General features: G+C 35.8%; 1 protein-coding gene across 1 annotated transcript; it reads right to left on the reverse strand.

The window, feature by feature from the left end:
* Positions 1-16,977: 16,977 nt before the first annotated feature.
* On the reverse strand, positions 16,978-18,983 carry gdf6b (growth differentiation factor 6b). Its single transcript, XM_053493143.1, has 2 exons — positions 18,671-18,983; positions 16,978-17,942 (listed from the first exon to the last, which is right to left on the reverse strand). The coding sequence occupies exons 1-2, from the start codon at positions 18,981-18,983 to the stop codon at positions 17,065-17,067; spliced, it is 1,191 nt and encodes a 396-aa protein (XP_053349118.1). The 3' UTR covers positions 16,978-17,064.
* Between the last annotated feature and the right edge of the window lie 846 nt (positions 18,984-19,829).

The raw sequence follows: 19,829 nt of genomic DNA on the forward strand, positions 1-19,829 counted from the left end.
GCCTTTTATCTTACTGAAGCCCTTGTCTGATTTGCTTTGGACTCATATTTTACAACACAAATGAGGCATAGTTTTTCAATAAAATATAAAAGCATAAAGTGCAGCAAAGTTGCAAGTGGACATACTCTGGGGTGAATAGAAAGCAACAGAATCGGAAGCTTTACAATGTGTAGTAATTTAAAAAATCCTTATGAATATGAAATCATTTAACATCATTTGTAAAAGTTACACATTTTGTTTTTTTGGTAAAAACAAAATCATCTGATTATAGTGGGTCTTAGTATTAGCCAAATACAACCTCAGACAAACAAAATATAATTTTTTTAATCGTACCATTATTTATTTAACCAAAACAAAGCCGAAAAGGTAAAAAAAGATAGAGTGGGCAGTAGTAAGTACCCTCAATGATTCAACAGCTTCAATGAAGTAATCGTTTCCTGTATGACTCACATTTGTTTGGTCCATTCTTGTTTAAAAGATTGCCTCATTTAATTCATATTTAGTTTTTGGCCATTTGCTTATGCACAGCTCTGTTTTGATCCTGCCATAAAGTTTTAGTTGGACTGGGGTCTGGACTTTGACTAGGCCAAAACCTTGATTCTTTTATTTTTGCAGTCATTCTGAAGAAGATTACGGGTTTACTTCAGATAATTGTCCTGTTGCATTACTAAATTTAGACTAAGTTTTAGCAGTCAGACAGATGGCCTCACAATTGCCTCTAGAAAAATCTGGAATACAGAGGAATTCATGATTGAATCAATGACTGCAAGGTGCCCAGTTCCTGTCGGTTCAAAATAAGCCCAAATCACAGTAGTTATGAGGTGTTTCTGCTGAAATCCTGTTGGTTTTCACCACTGTTTTGTGCATCGTGCATTAAGATCAAACAACTCCACTTTGGTCTTATCTGTGAGGACGACATTGTTCCAGAAGCCCCGTGATGAGTTCAGATGCAGTTTCGAGAACCTCAGTCATGCTTCTACGTTGTTTTTAGACAGAAGAGTGTTCTCCTTGCAACTCTTTCAAGCAAACTGTACTTGTTCAATCTTCTTCTAATTGTGCTGTCATTGACTTTTACACTTAATATGCTCAGTATGGCCTGTAATGTCTGAGATGTAGTTCTTGTTTTTGTGTATTTCTTCTGAACATTGCACTGTCTGACCTTGGGGTGAATGTGCTGGGACGTCTAATCCTGGGAGATTGCCAACCGTCTTGAATGCCTTTCACTTTTGAATTATCTTTCTCACTGTAGAATGTTAAACTCCAAATTATTTGGAAATGATTTTATAACCCTTTCCAGACAGATGTTCAGCAACAAGTGCTTCTCTAAGACCATTGCTTATGTATTTCCTTCTTGGCATTGTGATAAACACACCTGAACGCTCCAGACCAGCAGACTGCCAAAACGTCTGCTTTTGTAGAGGTCTGCACATTTGTTGATGATCAGTTAATCAAGGGCTGATGTTTAGCAGTGCCTGGCTGCAACTTACCCCCTTAAATCCTGTTAAAGCACTAAGGGGGTACTTAGCATTGCTAATTAATTTCTTTCTTTTTTTTTTTTTTACATTTCTGGCTTCAATAAATAATTAATGGCATGGGAGAAAAGTTATATGTTGTTATTTGTCTGAAGTACTGCTTGCTAATACTAAAACCCATTATAATAAAATTATATTTATTATTTATTGTGTTTTTACACAAAAAAAAACATAAAATTGACTTTTACACGTGACAAAATGAAAACATTGATATCAGGTTCTTGTTCACAGAATTTCAGCAGATGAAATCAGAAATTATGGTTTTGAATTATTTTGTTCATGTTTTTAGGCAGTCTAAATTAACTGTCTTCAGTGTATTGTCATCTACGTATGTGAGTCTGTGATGGCTTTCAGACAGACAGACAGACAGACAGACAGATAGATAGATACTGTAGATAGATAGATAGATAGATAGATAGATAGATAGATAGATAGATTCTGTAGATAGATAGATAGATAGATAGATAGATAGATAGATAGATAGATAGATAGATAGATAGATACTTTATTGATCCTGAAAGAAATTTTTAAATGTTTGGGTATCTATACTTCCCTTTTTACCTTGATGTCCCCATTGCTCTGAAAGGGTAAATCATGACCTTTCACCGTTGCTCCATTGTCTAATATTTATTCTCACTAACGAATTAATGCCTTTTCTCAGATTAGCCTCATAACAAGTGGTTTTCTAAACAAGTGTTTAGTCCCAGTCCTGTGACTTCTCATTACATTGTGTGTGTATGGAAATGCTCTTACTTTCACTATTAAACATAGCTATTGTTTTTACTGTTGCTTTTTTACCATGAAACTTCACCAAGCATTCAAGTGTTGTTTTTTCTCAGACTACGTTTCTTCCACAAAGTTGATGGTTTAGTATTGAAGGATAATGTGTTAAAGGATTTTTTAACAGAGTTTCAGTAATTTCAAATTTTCTTAGTTGCTTTCTTTGCAAAATTATTATCACTCTGAAATGGCATATTTTTAGGCTGCAGTGTATCTAAGTAAAAACTTGACCTTGAAACAATTTCTCTTACACAGGAAATATGGACCAACAGTATTTAAAGTGTTTTTATCTGCCTGTCAATCATATCTTATGTAATTAAAAAGTCTTAGATGTGCACATGTATTTGTTTTTGGGGCATGCTTTGGAGCACTAAAAGGAGAGGCTTGTATTTGTATTTATTTTAAATGTAAAAACAATATTCTAAGATTTCTTAAAAAAATATCTCACTATTCCTTTATAACAAACCTTTCGTTAGGGGTACTTTCAGAGAGAACTGGCAGCCTCAGATAAGCACCATAAATCAAAAAAAAAAGCTTGTCACCCTCACATGCACAACCAGAGTGTCCAAGAACCTGGTGTTTTCCCCTTGAGAAAAGGTTGAAATGTTTTAAAATGACTCACATATTTAATCATCCACAATCAAGAGTCTAGTCTTCTGCTTTATCTAAGACTGTTTGACTAACTGGCTTATTATCTTACTCCTTAGGAATGTTCGATGAGGTGATCACACAGGATTTTTCAGTTAGCTTGGACAAATGTTTGAAGTAAAAATTCCACTTGCTCACGAGATCTTTGTTCGATGTCATTTGTCTTGATAAAGTACATTGGTATGCTACTGGATGTACTGTGAGTGTGAAGTCATGTAGGTCTTATTGGTGTTCCATCATATAACTTTTATACTTTTCAAGGAAATACAGGCATAGAAATGGCAAAGTGCTGATACATAACAGTGTATAATGAGTTCCAACAAATATATGATAAAATACATGGGACAGGTCATACCAAAATCGACATGAAATTAGAAAAAAGTTGGATGAAGTTGTGGTAGGAAGAAATGTCCCACAATAGCATAGTAACCTTGAGGAATAATACAGACCATGAGATATTGTGTTAATCTCATAGTGTAATCTATAATACAGTATATAATATAATCTCTAATAATAATCTGTGTAAGAAAGTGCAGTCATTGTTATAATCCAGGTAGGTTTAGGGGTGCTGTGATGAGAAGATTACCTATCTGGTATCTATGTTAATTTCTATAGAATCCAAATGAGCCAGTAATTACATTAAAGTAATGATTAACTTTTTAGAATCATTTGTGTCTAAAAAGGCAGAGAGAAGCAGTTAGACTTTCTAGTGTTACTAATCTTGTACAAGTTTTTAAATGCATTTGAAGTTGGACCAATGAACAAAATTAGGAAAGAATGTCTACTATAGTAACTGTGGAACTCTTAAATAACAGTGCGAATTCAAGAAATCAACTTTTTCACCATTTATCACTGTATATATGTGACCAAAGATACATGATTTTAGTTCACTTACTTACTTTATGTATTATTTTGCCTTTCATTTTACCTTATTATTGTCTTTTTTGTTCTTGTGTTGGTGTAATGGTTGTTCAACAACCAACAAACCTCTAAAGTATGTACTTATGCAATGCTCAGCCAGCTCCCAGGCCCTTCGTATGCTTATCACAGCTTCTCTCTTTACACCTGAGACACTACTGAATTAATGCCAACAGGATTCTGGGGACTCTGTGCTTAAGAGGTGTTATCTGTGTTGGCGGGACACCTGTCCTAGCGAAACTCAATCTTGGCATTTCATACATGATAAAAGCGATGCCCATGAGGCCCGTTGTCATCAGCTCCTGTGTGCCACTTTGATGTGCTCTCAGGTTCAGATTCGAGCAGGCAGAATAACACAACAGGGCATTATTACCCAAGAGCAAGTTAAGCAGACAATAAAAGAACAGCTCACATCAGTTGTCTGTTTTGAAGACACAGTGGCCCAGGAGGAGGGCAATCTGTGCAAAACAAAAGAGCAAAGCCTCTGTCAATCAATGATTAATACCAGAAATATGTAAATAGAAGAAAAAGTATGGCTACAGTTGATTATATTTGTTTGTTGTATGTTACTATAATATCTCAAATTAAGATATTTACATCTATACCTTTTTGCTTTGTATAATGCTAGTAGTACTATATTAGAGAGTTATTTTATGGTGGTGTAGAGGGTAGCTCTGTTGCTTAAGTGAATGAGTTTGATCTTAAGCTTAAGGTGGATCTGCCTTTTGTACAATACACGTGAGCACACACAGTACTATAGGATACATCATACTTCCTTTATTAATAATTTCATAATAGTTACTAAATGCTGTAATAGGCTTTATGAATAATGTTACTTACAGTAAGTTGCTTTGGGTTGTTTATTCTTAAGTTATGAATTTATAAACACACTGCAAACAGTTTTTATGGATCTCTCTGTAGCAAAAAATAATTAAAAAAACTTAAAAAAACAAAAAAAAAACAAATTCTGTTTCAGCTGGTCACCAGGGACATTCATGTGTTTGAACAGTAAAATACCCTTTAACAGTAATACTTTTATGTGAATGCTAATGTTTTAGGCTACCCACACCCTCTTTACCCTTCGGTGCCCAGTGTAGAGACAAGGACCAGAGCTTGTTAGTGTAAAGATCATATATCCTCTTTTTTCAAAGTCTGACAGATTAGGTGCCATGACTTGAACTGAGACACACTAGTGCATAGTCTCATAGTCCCTGCTACGATATTCACGGACTAAGGGCTCGGCTGGGAACAGATCTCAGGTATTTCCCATTCACAGTCCATTTGTAGTTCTAGGTATATAAACATTTAACACGTGAGTTATTAGACCTGGATACTGGCAAGATCTAGCTCTTGGTTTTGCAGCCTCATTTAAAATGACATACTGATGCTGTCCAGTTCTTGTGCCTGACGTGCCTCATTGGGAACAGTACGTAATATTTGCCGTATAGGACATTAGCTGACACCTCATCCTCAAAACAGTCTGTAAAGACTCAGACTATAATAATTTAAACATGCTGCTTGGACTTCATTGTATTGTGATGTTAACAGACTTGAGACCATAATCCTACATGGCCCATGGCTATATTTGTTCCTAAATGAAAAACAACAATGTATGTAATGTCTGCTAAAACCAGAGCACAGGTTTGTGATTGTGTACTTGCACTGACCATGTTTTATCTGAATATTTCTCCATTAAAGGCCAGAAGGCTCTGGTTTGATACTAAATACTTTCCTCTGCTTTCCAATTCCCCAGAGAAGTTCAAGGAGTAAAAATGAAATCAGCATGTCCAGCTAAAGTAAATAATCAGTCCCCTCTCAATGGATATCCAAGGGTGGATTGATGTCATTTGTTCCTAAGAGTTAATTGTGCCCAATCAGGCCTCAGTGCCAATGGAGTGGATCGGGTGATTGACAGGTTGGGCTGAATGTTGACTTTGGACTCAGGGTAAACGATTACATCACTCAGTATGCTCTTAAAACTTGTTGGCAATGATAGGAAGCCAGGTAAGTGTTAGAAGACCTGCTTGCAGATGGTGATCATAGAACATCCAATGAAAATGTGTTGTAAGCAAGCGCAGACTTATGTGCAACAAATTAAACACCTCTTGTATCTTGGAATATGGAACTATTTTTCTGGATCAATCTGTAGAATGCAGCTTTAAATGGTCTTAACTAGAACATTCAACAAAAATACATAAAATATCTGTTTGATATGTGTCGAGGGAATTAAATATTGGGAAGTATTATTATAATGCTAATTTAATCCATGCTGGGGTGGTGTGCTGCAGATTATTTTCTCATATATATTTAGCATAGTGTTTTATTCTGATTATACAAACATTATAAAAATGTTAGTTTCACTTAAAATTGAAAGGTTGTGGAATGTCCAAATAAACCATCAGAATCATAAAATCACTTTCACTCAGTCACTCATTCTGTATACAGCTTATGCTGTACATGTTCATGGGAGGCCTCAGGCCTATCCCAGGGGACTCAGAGCACAAAATGGGGTGCCAATCCATCATAGGGCACATGCACACATACACTTAGACACTAACTCCTATGGGAAATTCTGAAATGCCAGTTAGCCTACCCTTCATATGCTTGGACTGTGGGAAGACACCAGAGAATCTGCAGGAAACCTACCAAGCACAAGGAGAACATGCAAACTCCATGATCATCTATCTATCTATCTATCTATCTATCTATCTATCTATCTATCTATCTATCTATCTATCTATCTGTCTGTCTGTCTGTCTGTCTGTCTGTCTAATTGTCTGTCTATATTTTGATTTGCATAGAGAGGAGAGAGAGTAAGAGAGAGAGAGAGAGAGAGAGAGATTTAAAGTGTGTAAGAGAGCAAAGGCTAAATTGTCACATGCAATATTTTTTGTCCTCTAATTTATTTCCTACATACTTGAAGAATACTGGAAATGAAATAACACATATTAAAATATGTAATTACTTAACAACAACAACAAAAACAGTCAACAGTTTTTTCCCCCTGCAAAATCCATCACAGGACAGCAAGACCAAAACTTAAGGGCACTGGTGGCTCAGCGGTAGGTGTTTCGTCTGCCATGCGGAAGGTCCGGGTTCGATTCCCAGCCAGTGCCCAAACCCCAGCCACTGGATGCAGTGCCGGTCCCAACAAGCCCAGAAAATGGGGGGTTGCGTCAGGAAGGGCATCCGGTATAAAACTTGTGCCAAGTTGTAGTGCGGACTGGCTATTCCACTGTGGCGACCCCTTGCTGGGAGCAGCTGAAAGACCAACAACAACGATAGCAGGACCAAAACTTACCTCGCTGCAAGCCTCCAGCCTCAGAAATCACTAAAAACTCGAATTAGAGCCATTATGAAGGCTTTACAGAGCATAAGTAACAGACATGTCTCAATATCAACTGTTCAAAGTTGTGTTGTAGTCTCACTGGAAGAGTTCAGTTAAGTTCCTTAAAAGACAAAATCCCCTTGGGTACCAGTCTCTATTATCTATTATATTAGGGGCCAGCAAGTGACATATTAGGACATGCTAAGCTTGCTAACATGAGTAACTATGAGGTAAAGATTTTCATACTAGATAAGCTTTTATTTTTTAAGGTCACTGGCGGTCGTATAAGCATTTCACTGCATATTGTACTGTGTATGCCTGTGTATGTGACAAATACAATTTAAATTTGATTTGACATTTATGGAAGAAGTTGTGGTTACATAGAGAACATGATTGAAGAACTGAAAACCAGCTGTTTCTTCAGTTGCTTTACAGCTTTAGAAATATCAACAAAAAAAGCTTCCAAAATGAGGTAAAGTTAGTAAGTGCCCGCTTTACTTAATAATAGCATTTGACTCATGTTTTTAAAAAGTAGTGTGGACTTTATCATCCTAATAGCTGTCCAGGGTAAACTTATCAACTAGTTATCTAAAGTTTGCTTAACCCTTGTCAGAAGTGGTAAAATAAACATTTATAAAGCTTTCCATTTCTCACAAAGTTAATATGCTAATAGCCACAGTGATGAAAGGGCTTTTCACTAATGGTGACTGACACTCAGAGGTGACATGGTCTCCAACTTCAAGAATGCAACGTCTGTGTCTGCAACCTCACAGCACCGCTTTAACCCTGTAAATTCCTCAGATTCCTTTGAACGTGAGCCATGAGTCCCACTGTGGCCATGGTTAAGATGACTGATGATATTTACTACCATTAGGCACTGCTTGGCAATTGACCTTCTGACTCCTACAAGTGACCTGTTAGAGTGGCTTTTAGATGGATGTTTAAATCTCCATGTGAATGTGCTCCCAAATCCAGGATCAGATCCCAGAGCAATCAACACCTAGGGGTTAGAAAGGTTAGCTTAAAGGTTGCTCTCAGTCTAGCAATGCTAAATACCTTCAGTCTGTGTGCAGGTGTGTGTGAATCTACAATTACATCATGAATTTAGCCTTTTGGAAAAATAGTTTTACACATACAGTATTATAAAACATAATAGTTTTTAAAAATTAATGAATGTATATTGTCTTATATATACATGTCACTTTAGACAAAAGTCCTATTTTTGTTTATTATTTATTTATTTATTTATTTATTTTTTGTCAAAGGAAACAAAAATCTTATCTTTGGTGTGATGTATTTATTATACATTATGCTTTTCCTCTAAAATTTTTAATGTCAGGTTGTTGTTTTGAGATTTAATAAGTTCAGAACCCAAAAGTCTCAAACTGTAACCTGTAACCTAAATTTTTTATTTTTGAAGCTTCATAATAGAAAGAGATATCTGGAAATTTTAAATAATTGAAAAATAAGTAAAAATATTCCACAGTAACTAAGACCATATGTTTTAATCATTATTGCTAACTCTAAGGCAAACAATTTTACATAAAATGTATTTAGTGACAAAAAACTTTATTTTAATTTATTTGTCTGACTAGTATATTTGCAAATACTACTAATAATAAATAATAGCAAAAATACTCTTTAAATCTGTTTGCTTCTTTTTTTCCAGCTAAACACAATTTAAAGAAAAATACTCACTGACATGACTAGTTTTTCTAATTTAGCATCATATATATACAGTACCTTAATATATTTTAATTTGTATTAGGTTAAGAGACTTCATGCTTAGGGTTATAAAAATATGTTCTTATTTATACAGTGTGACCAAAGTGGAAACTTATATGAAGCCATGAATTTGATGGGGCCTTTGGAAAATGGGGGAAGTGGGATCTGATATTGCTTGCAGTAAATATGACTCCAATAATTATATTCCCAACCTTGCTTTTCATCTTTAACGTAGCTGGAGAAACTTCCTTTTCCAGCCTGTTAGTGTCAAAGCACATTTCCGTCTTTCTCACACGGGATTCAAATCATGCCTGTCTCTTAAGAGCAAGACAGGTTTTCAGTTTCCCTCAAAAGACCAGGGGCTTCACAATCAATAAACACTCTGCTGATTTTTATTGGCCATAACGCCCTATGTCACCTCTGTAACAGGTTATATATATTGCATGTAAAAGTTTTAACAGTGAGCAGAGTATGCTGGAGGGTGGTAGTGTTAGTGAGCACATTTGAAACTAATCTTAAAAGCATGATATTGTTAGGAGGCAGAGAACCATGCAACCTTGGGAAATAGTTGGAACGTGAATGGTTAATGGGGCTTGAAAAGGCATGACTGTATTTATTTGATTGGATATATTTCATACTTTTTGGTCTTTTTAAATGCTGATCCATTAAGATCTTGATATGTTGGCAGAAAAATGGCGTGTTAGAAAAAGAGTTCTCTGTCATTTTAATGCTTTAAATCTGTTTGTGGACTTTTTGACCTAATAATAAATATTAGAAATACTTTAGGGCTATTGCTAATGTCAAAGAAACACTCTGGTCAATAAAGTGGTCCCTAGAGTAAGAAACTATCATTGAGGGACCATATACGATTTTTCATGACTGGTGTAATTAAGAAACAAGATACACTACTAAGTAGCACCACTGATATTTTTTATCCATTACACAGAGGACAGTTGGGTCATTCATGGTGGTTGTGTAAAGAATCTTCTCATTTATAGTGCAGACTTTCTCAGTTAATTTTATCAAATAAACAAAAATGTTTTCAGTGGTAGCACAGTGGCACGAAAGTTATTGTTTCCACCACATAGCTCATATGTTCTCCCACACAGAGTAGATTTATTGCAGGTTGTTAGGATTTCTACTAACCAAAAAAAAAAAAAAAAAAGCACTGGATAAGCTACACAAAATTGCCCTACTACTAGATTGTCTGGTGCTAAAAACATACATCCAGGGTGTATTCCTGCATCTCTAGATCAACCCTGACCAGGTTGAAGCCACAACTGAGAATGAATAAATCAATGAATAAATCAATTAATGCTTTCTGTAATCTGAGTGTTCTGAGAACATTCCGATATAGCCTCTTATTTTCCCCATGTTCCCATAATAATAGTGTGTGTGTAACTGGATAAATTTTGTATGCAACATTCTACGAGGGTCAGGACTTTTGATTGCGCAGAATAATATCACATAGTTATGAGAGTAAAAACTACCTTTATTTCTCTATATAATCCCCGGCTACCCTAATGCCACTTATCCCAGCGTTTCATTAGTGCTTTATTACATTAAGGTAGAAAATTTCCATAGAGCCATAATCAGACTGCCTGCTTCACGTTCTAAATGCTGGCCTCCCAGGAAGTTTTTTAATGTGGGAATAGGATCAAGCAAGACAGGACCGTATAGGAGATGCAGCAATAACTCCCACTAAGTTTTTATAAGTTGCAAGTGATGTTATTAAAGTAATTAAAGTGCTTTATCTTTGTCATGTCATGCTGGATCTGAATATGTGGTAAATTGTACATCAATCAATCACATAGGACAAACCATTGCTATCTTAAATGCTATTCTATTGTCTAATCTTAGACTATCACAAATAAATACAGGTGCATCTCAATAAATTAGAATATCATTGAAAAGTTAATTTTTTAAAAATTTAATTCAAAAAGTGAAACTCATATGTTATCATTACACACAAACTGATATATTTTAAGTTTATATTTTTTTATTTTGATCATCATGGCTTACAGTTTATTAACACCCAACCCCCCAACGCCCCCCCCCCCAAAAAAAAATGCAGGCAATATGTAAGTACAGTATTTCTGTGTTTCTGACGATGGCCAACCTGCAAGCAGACAGACATCATGTGTGTCATTAATCCTAAAATCCAAACCCGTGATCTTTGAAAAATATCTACTGAGTTACCTACTATCATTGCTTTTTGATGTACAAATACACTGATGCACCCTATCAAAAGGTTATTTCCATGCACTTATAATTACAAAAATAGAACATACTTAATCTAGACCTTGCCCATATGTTTTACATTTCCACCACCAACTGACTATAAAGCAAGACTACGGTTGCTGTCATCCAAACTTCACCTCGAATGTATGAAAGAAGTCCAGAACTCTTATTAACATTCAGTCAAAACTCATGCAAAAAGGTCAGACCTGTCTAGCAGCAACGTTCAGTCCTCTGCTAAGGAACCTAATCTACAGTTAGTTAAACCCAGAACAAGCAGAGCTGCTCCTGCCACAACCAGACCCAGATGTTCCTCAGCGCTAACTATCGTGAACATCTGCGTACCACCACATCGCTTTATCCCTTGACAGACAGTGCAAAGCTGCTGGCATGGCTGTGACCTGAACAACTTTGCAGCAGAGCACCTTTTCTGTCTCTTTGATTTGAGTCAGTGAATATTAGGATCAGCAAGCGACAAGGTCTTTAGTTCTTTGAGCGAGTTTTTGAAATGTGCTTTGTCCAGGGTACAGAGATGTAGTAAGATCTACAAGAATCTTTCCCCCTGAAAATTTCCCTTAAAAAAAGTGTGACAATTTGTTTGTAAAATGTTGTAAAACATTTAAAAAACAAAAGCCATTGTTATTTTATTCCAATTCCTCCAAATTTGCAGTGGTTTCTTTATAAAAAATGACAAACTCCAAAAAGCTTACATGTCAATATATTGAATTCTGGTTCGTCATCTCTAAGACATACAGTACTGTACTGTAGGCATCACTATTCTAAATTTTGGTGTACACAATGCAGTACGTTTGTTAATACACTACACTATATTGGATTGTTACTCCTGTAATGCATACAGTACACAAATTTTTTTTCAAGCTTTATATCAAGTCAATTTGGTTAATTTTCTTATTTAAAGCAATTTTAATAAAGAAAGTCATGAAGGCAAACATTGATAAACATTGTTCCCTCACTCAATTTCATCATCTATACCACGTACTGTACAGAGTCGTGTGGAGCCTGGAGCTGGAGACATAGGGCATGAAACGTGGTACACCCTGGATAGAATGCCAATCCACTGCAGGGCACATACACACACACACACACACACACACACACACACACACACACTCACACACCCATTCACACACTATGGGCAATTCGGGGAATTAGTCTAATTTGCATGTCTTTGGACTATGGGTGGAAACCCCCGGTATGTATATTTACAGTAAAGACTTTTGCTGTGTTTTAAATGGTGGCCATGCCAGCTGGAACAGAATAACTTTGGTCTCATTTGAAACAGTTTTACGGTGCACCTTCCGCTAACCTTAAATCAGCAGTTAGTGAGCAGGAGTTAAGTGGGCCTCTGTCCTACTATGGCCTACAGCTATATAAACATACCAGCACACTTTCCTCTCATGTATTGACTCTGCAAATCTCCTTTCACCCCTCTATTTTATCGCTTGTTTTCTGGGTCACTAATGTTTGACGCTCTGACAAAAAAGAGACATCTTCAGGGCAGTGAACAAAAGTGGCGATATCTGAGCAAACAGCACTGTTGTCATAAAAGCTATTGACTTTTTTCATGTAGGAAATGTGTGAATCCAAAAGATTGATCGTAACTTAATTTTTAAAAACAACTGAGAAACAATAGCTGATGTAAGTTTACATTTTTTAAAATTGTTTTATTGCTCAATATCTCACCGTAAGAGGAATTTTACATGAAAAACACAGACATCTCTTCATTTATAGGAAATATAAAAACTTAATAAATGCAGTAAATAAACTGTTGTACCTGTATATTCTGACACAAAGAGCATGCTGTCACATAGTATGTTTTAAAATGTATCCAAGTTTCTAATGGGATCATCTTGTAAATTGTAAACTGCTTAGAAACTGAAACATTATTCAAAGTGAGCTTTTGGTAATTAACATATTTTTACGGTTTCTTTGACCATTTCCAATTTTTAGTATCATATTTGTAACTGTTCCTGTAATATAGAATTGTTGCAACGGCACTACATTGACCACTAAGGAGCATGTTGCAATATGCAATCTTAGATCACAACCTGCAAACTAAAAAATCTTTAACAATGTAGAAATTGAATTTACTGGTCTGGATGTGCCATAGAGGCAAACTTAAATCTATTGTTGTGAATCAGCATTATTGTACAGTTGCTTGTATTTTCTTATCTTCTTAGGTAGTGCATGGAGTAACATAGTATCAGAACGACCAGGGCCATTCCAGCAATGTCACACACATTCCTTTTCTTTATCTCTAGCTGTGTGTATTGCTTCCTCTTTCTTTACCGTATGTGTACCTTTGAAATTCTCACAGAGGCTAGGCACAAAGGGACACTCGACCTCTGACCTTAGGCAAGCCTAATCTGAAAGTAGCATCGTTTGCTTGCTTTGTCTTATCCCAGACAGAGAATGAATAAAACCTTGGGCATTGGGGGTCAACCCCTGTGCATCTGTCCACTCTTTGCCAATCTGTGTGTGTCTGAGGGACAGAAAGGTACATACATAGAAAGAGAGCGAGAGAGAGAGAGAGAGAATTTACACACCATTGGTCATTCACACACCCAGGCCACCCAAGGAACGTGGCACTAAGTATCCGTTGACCCCTTTTTCACCTTTCCTAAACACTGAAATTTGCCTTTCGTATTACATCTCGTACTTTTATCCTAGTACAAGAAAATCTTCTGCCTACTTTCTGATTAAGTTTCCTCATCCTTTTTACAGTTAGTCAGTTGACCAAAAAAGTATATCAATAGTAATGAGTTGCATATCTTAGTATTGATCTTATCACAGTGATTAATGGAGTTCTACAGAGGCAACTTATCAACTAATCAACTCATCTTTAGGAGAAGTCAGATTACAACATCAACTATCAATACTTGATTATAAATTAGATAAATAGACATGGTTTCTCAATAATTCTTTGTATGGTAAATGGATCTAGTTGTAGAATATTTAAAGGAGTTGCTACTGTAGATGCAACCAATACGTTTACTATTGTATCTACTGTCCTCACCAGTTGTAACACTGAATTTCAAATTGATTGGTTAGAAGAAGTTGATTAACAAGTCTGGTTTATTTTAAAGTGTTATTTTTAGTTTCTATAGTAACAATTTGTTCACAGGAACTAGAGGATGATCTACCAAATCTAATGATAGAAATACAATGGAAAAACTTTGCTGAAAAAGAGAAGGGAAAATAACATTGTTTTCATAGTGAGGTTTTCTGCAAGGAAGCATTTATATATTTATAGAAGGTGGCATCAGTTTCATCATTTAGGATAAAGACTTTGTGCTTTCTGGTTCCTTGGTAAGATGACAAGTGGCATTTTTCCATTTTATTACCCAGCAGAAATAAACCTTAACTTTGAATAATGTTATTATATAGTTTTATCGCTGTTTTTCAAAGATAAAATTACTTCAATAAAATTGCATTGGGATTACATAAAACAGATGACCTTAACATGCTGTTGCAAATGCAAGCTTAACAAAAATAGAATGCCAACTTTTACTTCTTGAATACTTCGGATTCATCCAGCTAATTGTATGTTCACACAATATCCAATCACATATACAGTGGTTGCCAAAAGTATTAAGACAACATATGCCATGTAGATATTCTCCTTATATACAAAACAGGTGATGTCACTAATTAGTTCCAACCTATCTGGCAAAAGAGTTGTGATACAGTAATTAACTGAAAACTAGTGTAAACTGGCTACGAGACAATAGTATTCAGCTTCATAAACCATGGCCTGGGTCCTCTCCAGGCCTAAACCCAACAGAAAACTGTTGGACAATAGTGAAGAAGGTAGTAGCAGGCAATAAATTGTCTTCTGTAAATACAGTAATCTTCGGGAAGCAAGCAAGCAGGCATGGATTGAGCGAGTGACATCAGAGTACTGCAGAATCTTTTTGACTCAATTCCCAGCAGGATCCAGCAGGTTTTAAATAATAAAAGACTTGATACTAAATATTAATTGTATAGCAATTTCACTGCATACCATAATTATTTTTTTTAGTATTTTGATTGTCATTATATAAAGTAAATGTCATTAAAACATTAGGTTTTGTCTCAATTCTTTTGGCTAGCACTGTACGTTTATGGTGCCTAACGTTTTTAAAACGATGAAGCACATCACACCAAATGCAACAAAACCTGTGCTAGGGATAACAACAGCAAGAGGCAAAAGAGCCTCTAAAATAAAAGTGAAGCAAAAGTTATTAAAACCACATGAAGGTTTATCAGTGACTGAGATTGCACAGGATTTACAGTTGGTATGCCACACTTATACGTTGAATGTACATTGCAGTATCCAACAAAAATTCTTATGTAATATGGTGTTTGCGCAACATCCAGGCTACAAAACATCCTTTTTCACAGAACGGTGCATACCTTTAAATCTTTGACATACTCAAACTGCCCATATTAGTTTTTCTTTTGGCTGTGATCTGATTTAATAATTTGTTAAAGTGCAGTTGCCTAGTATTTTTTTTTTTTTTACTTGGATAAGTTATTTTGTGGAGCTCCTTGTTTGATAAAGCAATATATTTGCATTCACTACCCTCAGCAGCAGATGCATGTTGTGTGATATGCATGATATGTGATAAGCTTTCAGTGTAGTCAACACTAAGAGTGGGGTTTGAGTCTTGCTTTGGCCATCAGCTTTGTTGTCAAATGAAAGGGGGGGAAACACTATCAGCAGGATGAGCATTTTAGTTGCTTTAGGTGCTCTAAGCAAGACTTGATTTAAAGCCATATTTAGAACATTGTATTAGAGGTCATTGGGTTAACATGTTCTCAACATTTGTTCAAAAAGTATTTTTAAGTTTCAAAACAATAAAATAAAAGTGTTCCAACATTCATTATGTTGCCAAATTAACTTTGCCAGAACATTTTGACAGCAAAAAAGTCAAATGTCATTCAACCAAGCTTCAAGGAAAAGACTAAAAGGAAACAGCTTCTTTTTAATAGGTGCTGTAGCATAAGTTTTAACAGAACCAAACTGGTAGTAGGGATGGTTCTGTAACAGTAAAGGTAATAATAATCATGTACATTTAATGACATTTATTAATAAATTAAGATTATGGTAATTATTAGTTAATTTTGGTTTTATAAGATTAATTAAGCACATGGAGTTATAGACAAAAAGAAAATCCCTTTTAGAGTGGTAACACATCATGCCACTATGTTTTGGAATATTTCCCTAACAGCACAATCCATTATGTTTTGTTATTATGTTAGATATGGAGCTATTATATTTATCACATATAAAAATAAACCAAATAATAAACCAAACTGGCTGTATTAATAAACATGTTTTAAACAGTGTTTTATTAGAAGAATAAAGCTGTGGACATTTGGCATTAGTATTTACAGAGACATTAAAATAAATCTTCCTCACATTCATATAACTAAGAAGAGTTAAAAATCCAAGTTCTTTAATGAGGTAGATATATAACTTCAATCTACAAAAGTACATATATAAAATTGGTTAAAATAATTTAATGGAATAGAGTATAAATTAAAATGTAAAATCAAACTGTACAAATTACTTACAATATGCTTTATCGATATAGCCATGGGAAATGCTATAGCTATATTAAGGCATTTTAATAAGTATATTATCTTGAATTGGATTTTTATGTATGAGGAAATGGAATTACCTTAAAAATGAAAAGACTACAACCCAAAATACGATATAATAATGTCTTCAGGCTAAATCTCACATTTTCATCATTAACTTTTATTAAGGAATTCTGGCTTATGATGACTGTTCTACGAAATCTCTCTCAGCTCCAATGTTTAAATCCTCCAATAATTTATCATAAAGACTTGACCAGCAATTTTTACTCTTTTGAGGAACATCTCTAGTCACCTGCAACCACATGACTCTACCACCATGTCCTCATATTGTTTGTACACTACATTATTGCCAGCATCAATGTACAAGATGCTAATAGGGCTAAGTTTGGAAGGCACACAGCAGCTAGGTGGCATGTTGCTGGGGTTCATAGAGTTTATCAAAGTCTGTATGATGGCATGATTAGTAGGCTCCAAGTGAGATCGAAGTGGAAAGTCACAGATACCCTCACAATGGTATGCCTCATAATCCAGAGGAGCGATGATCCAGTCATCCCATCCCAGTTCTTTAAAATTGACATGAAGTGGCCTCTTGCTGCATCTAGACTTAGACTTTCTACCCTGCCGTTTGCCATGACGGTTATTTAATGTTGTCCGTCGCTTCCGCTGGGGTTTTACCTTCTCTTTTACACCATGGTCAGGGCCCAATTTAATCTTTTTTTTTTTCTCATAGTATAAGCTATGCCTCTTTTTTGACTTAGTGAACACCACCAATATGGCTTTCTTCTGCTGTGGACGCCCATATCTGTGAAATCCAAGACGCCGTAAGTCGATTTCCCTCTCAGGATTGTCAAGGGAAACCTTGAGTTCCAGACAGAAGAAGTTCCCTTGTGTATGCAAACCACGTTCTGCAAAAAGTTTCCACACATCTAGAACCTCCCATCTTGCTTTTCGAAAGTTCTGTAAATCTAAGATTTTGGAATCCAGAAGTCTGTGAGTCTGGCAGGACAGAAGCTGAATCTCCATGGGACCTGCATCAGATGTCGGGAAGTGCCCAGAGATTTTCGTGTAAATTCTTAGTTCAGCACCCAGCAGCTCAACTTTATCAGAAAGGGTTGAAATATCAAACAGATACTTCTGTGCCCACAGTGGAGAGTTCAGAGAGTCATCTAAAAGAGAAAGCAGAGATAAACAACTCAAATAAAACCCATTCAATTATGTTTTATTTGCATTTTTATTTGCGTAAAGCTTTAAGCAGCAGATCTGGTCCATGAGCAGATTTCCAGAAATCCGGGTCTAGTAAAAATATTCTTTGACAGATGCTCCAGATGTTCTATGTATAATAGACTGTGTTTAGCTTCTTACAAAGTTTTGTGATGGAGAAACACTTTACTGTAGAATTCTTTATAGAATTTCTATGGATTCAACTAGAGGGATGCTTAAGAGAATATACATTTTTCCTCTAAATGTGTCCATATAAAAGTATAAGGAGATGTGACAGAGTTGGGAAAAAAACAACAACTCATGATAAGGCATGAGGTAAAAACCCTTCAGAAAACAATTAATCTTTGACAATTCTGCACTAACGGTAATAAATAATTCTAGAACAATTAAACACATCAACTGCATTATAAACTACTTACTCCGTTAAAAATATATCCAAAGTAATGCTTACATCTTGGTCCAACATTCATGTGCACCTGTACACTCTAAGGATTATTCTAGAACCCTAAGGAGTTCTCTATGGCTTGCCCAAAGGTTTTTTAGTTATAAAAATTTATCCAAAGAGCCACTAAAAAACGTCTTCTTCATGCTGCTGATAATTGACAAAACAAGATATTACCCTATTATTTAAAAAGATGCTAAAAGCAAAAACATTTCAGCCAGACAGACTTACCTTGTCCATGATCCACAAAACTCGTGATAGTGTTTGCGGCTTTAGAAGAACGAAAAAAACTCGCGTTCAGTCCCAGTTTCTCGGCAGCCGAAAAAGTCTTGTAGATGGAAAGCATGTACTCGTGGGGCTCCACGGAGCCTTTGCTTGGTCTTGAGAAGCGCTTGGGGCTGGATGAGGCGAGTGTGTGAGAAAACGAGGCTGGTGATGTGAGGAGACTGGCATCGGAGCGCAACTCCACGGCTGCCGTGTAAACACACGTACAGTGCTGCAGGAGGAAGAGCAGGGTCGAGAATAAACCCGGGCGGCCGGGCATGGTGGAAACGCAGAGGAGTTAACGGCTATCGTTCATAAGAGAGACTGGAGGACGTGTACGCAGCTGAGGAGAGAGAGAGAAAGAAAGAGAGAGAGAGCGAGAGGTGCAGCAGCATAGCGACTGTTCCATTGTCAAAAGCCTGCAACTGAGACACATACCCCTATTGGTTCCCTGAGTGTCCACAAGTCAATCTATCTATCTATCTATCTATCTATCTATCTATCATTAGTGCATTTCAGCTTATACATACACATTACCGGTATATAACAAACAAACAAGATTATTATTATTATTATTATTATTATTATTCCACCTCCAGGTCAGTGTCCCCCACAGTTTAAAGACATCATCATCATCGTCATCACTACTGGGGAAGGACTCTCACCCCCTGTATAAAACAGTTTCATCTCTGGGCAGCTCCTTTAGTGACAGACTGTTATGTCCTATATACTGTAAGTGTCTGAAGAAGCGATATCGAAGGTCTTTTCTCTATTTTATTGCTATTAGACTGTACAATCAAAGCTGCTGCCAGTGAACCACTCACCACATACTGTCATTATTACTGTGATATACTGTTAGTGCAATACTTTATTTTTTTTACAATATCCTAAATATAGCTATATTATCTCATGATATAGTTACAATATATTGATTTTTTTTGTGCAATAGTAACTGTGCAACACCATCTTTTAACTGTGCAATATTGTAAGACCTAGTGCAATTTGATGTGATTAAAAGTGTAAATACTGTATGCTTTTTTTTTCTTCTTTTGTATTTATACTGTGTATAAATATTTATTTTAAATAATGTCTATTTTTCTCTTTTTTGTGTTTATACATAGAACTG

Source organism: Clarias gariepinus, chromosome 3 (assembly GCF_024256425.1).
Source record: "Clarias gariepinus isolate MV-2021 ecotype Netherlands chromosome 3, CGAR_prim_01v2, whole genome shotgun sequence".
Lineage (NCBI taxonomy): Eukaryota > Metazoa > Chordata > Actinopteri > Siluriformes > Clariidae > Clarias > Clarias gariepinus.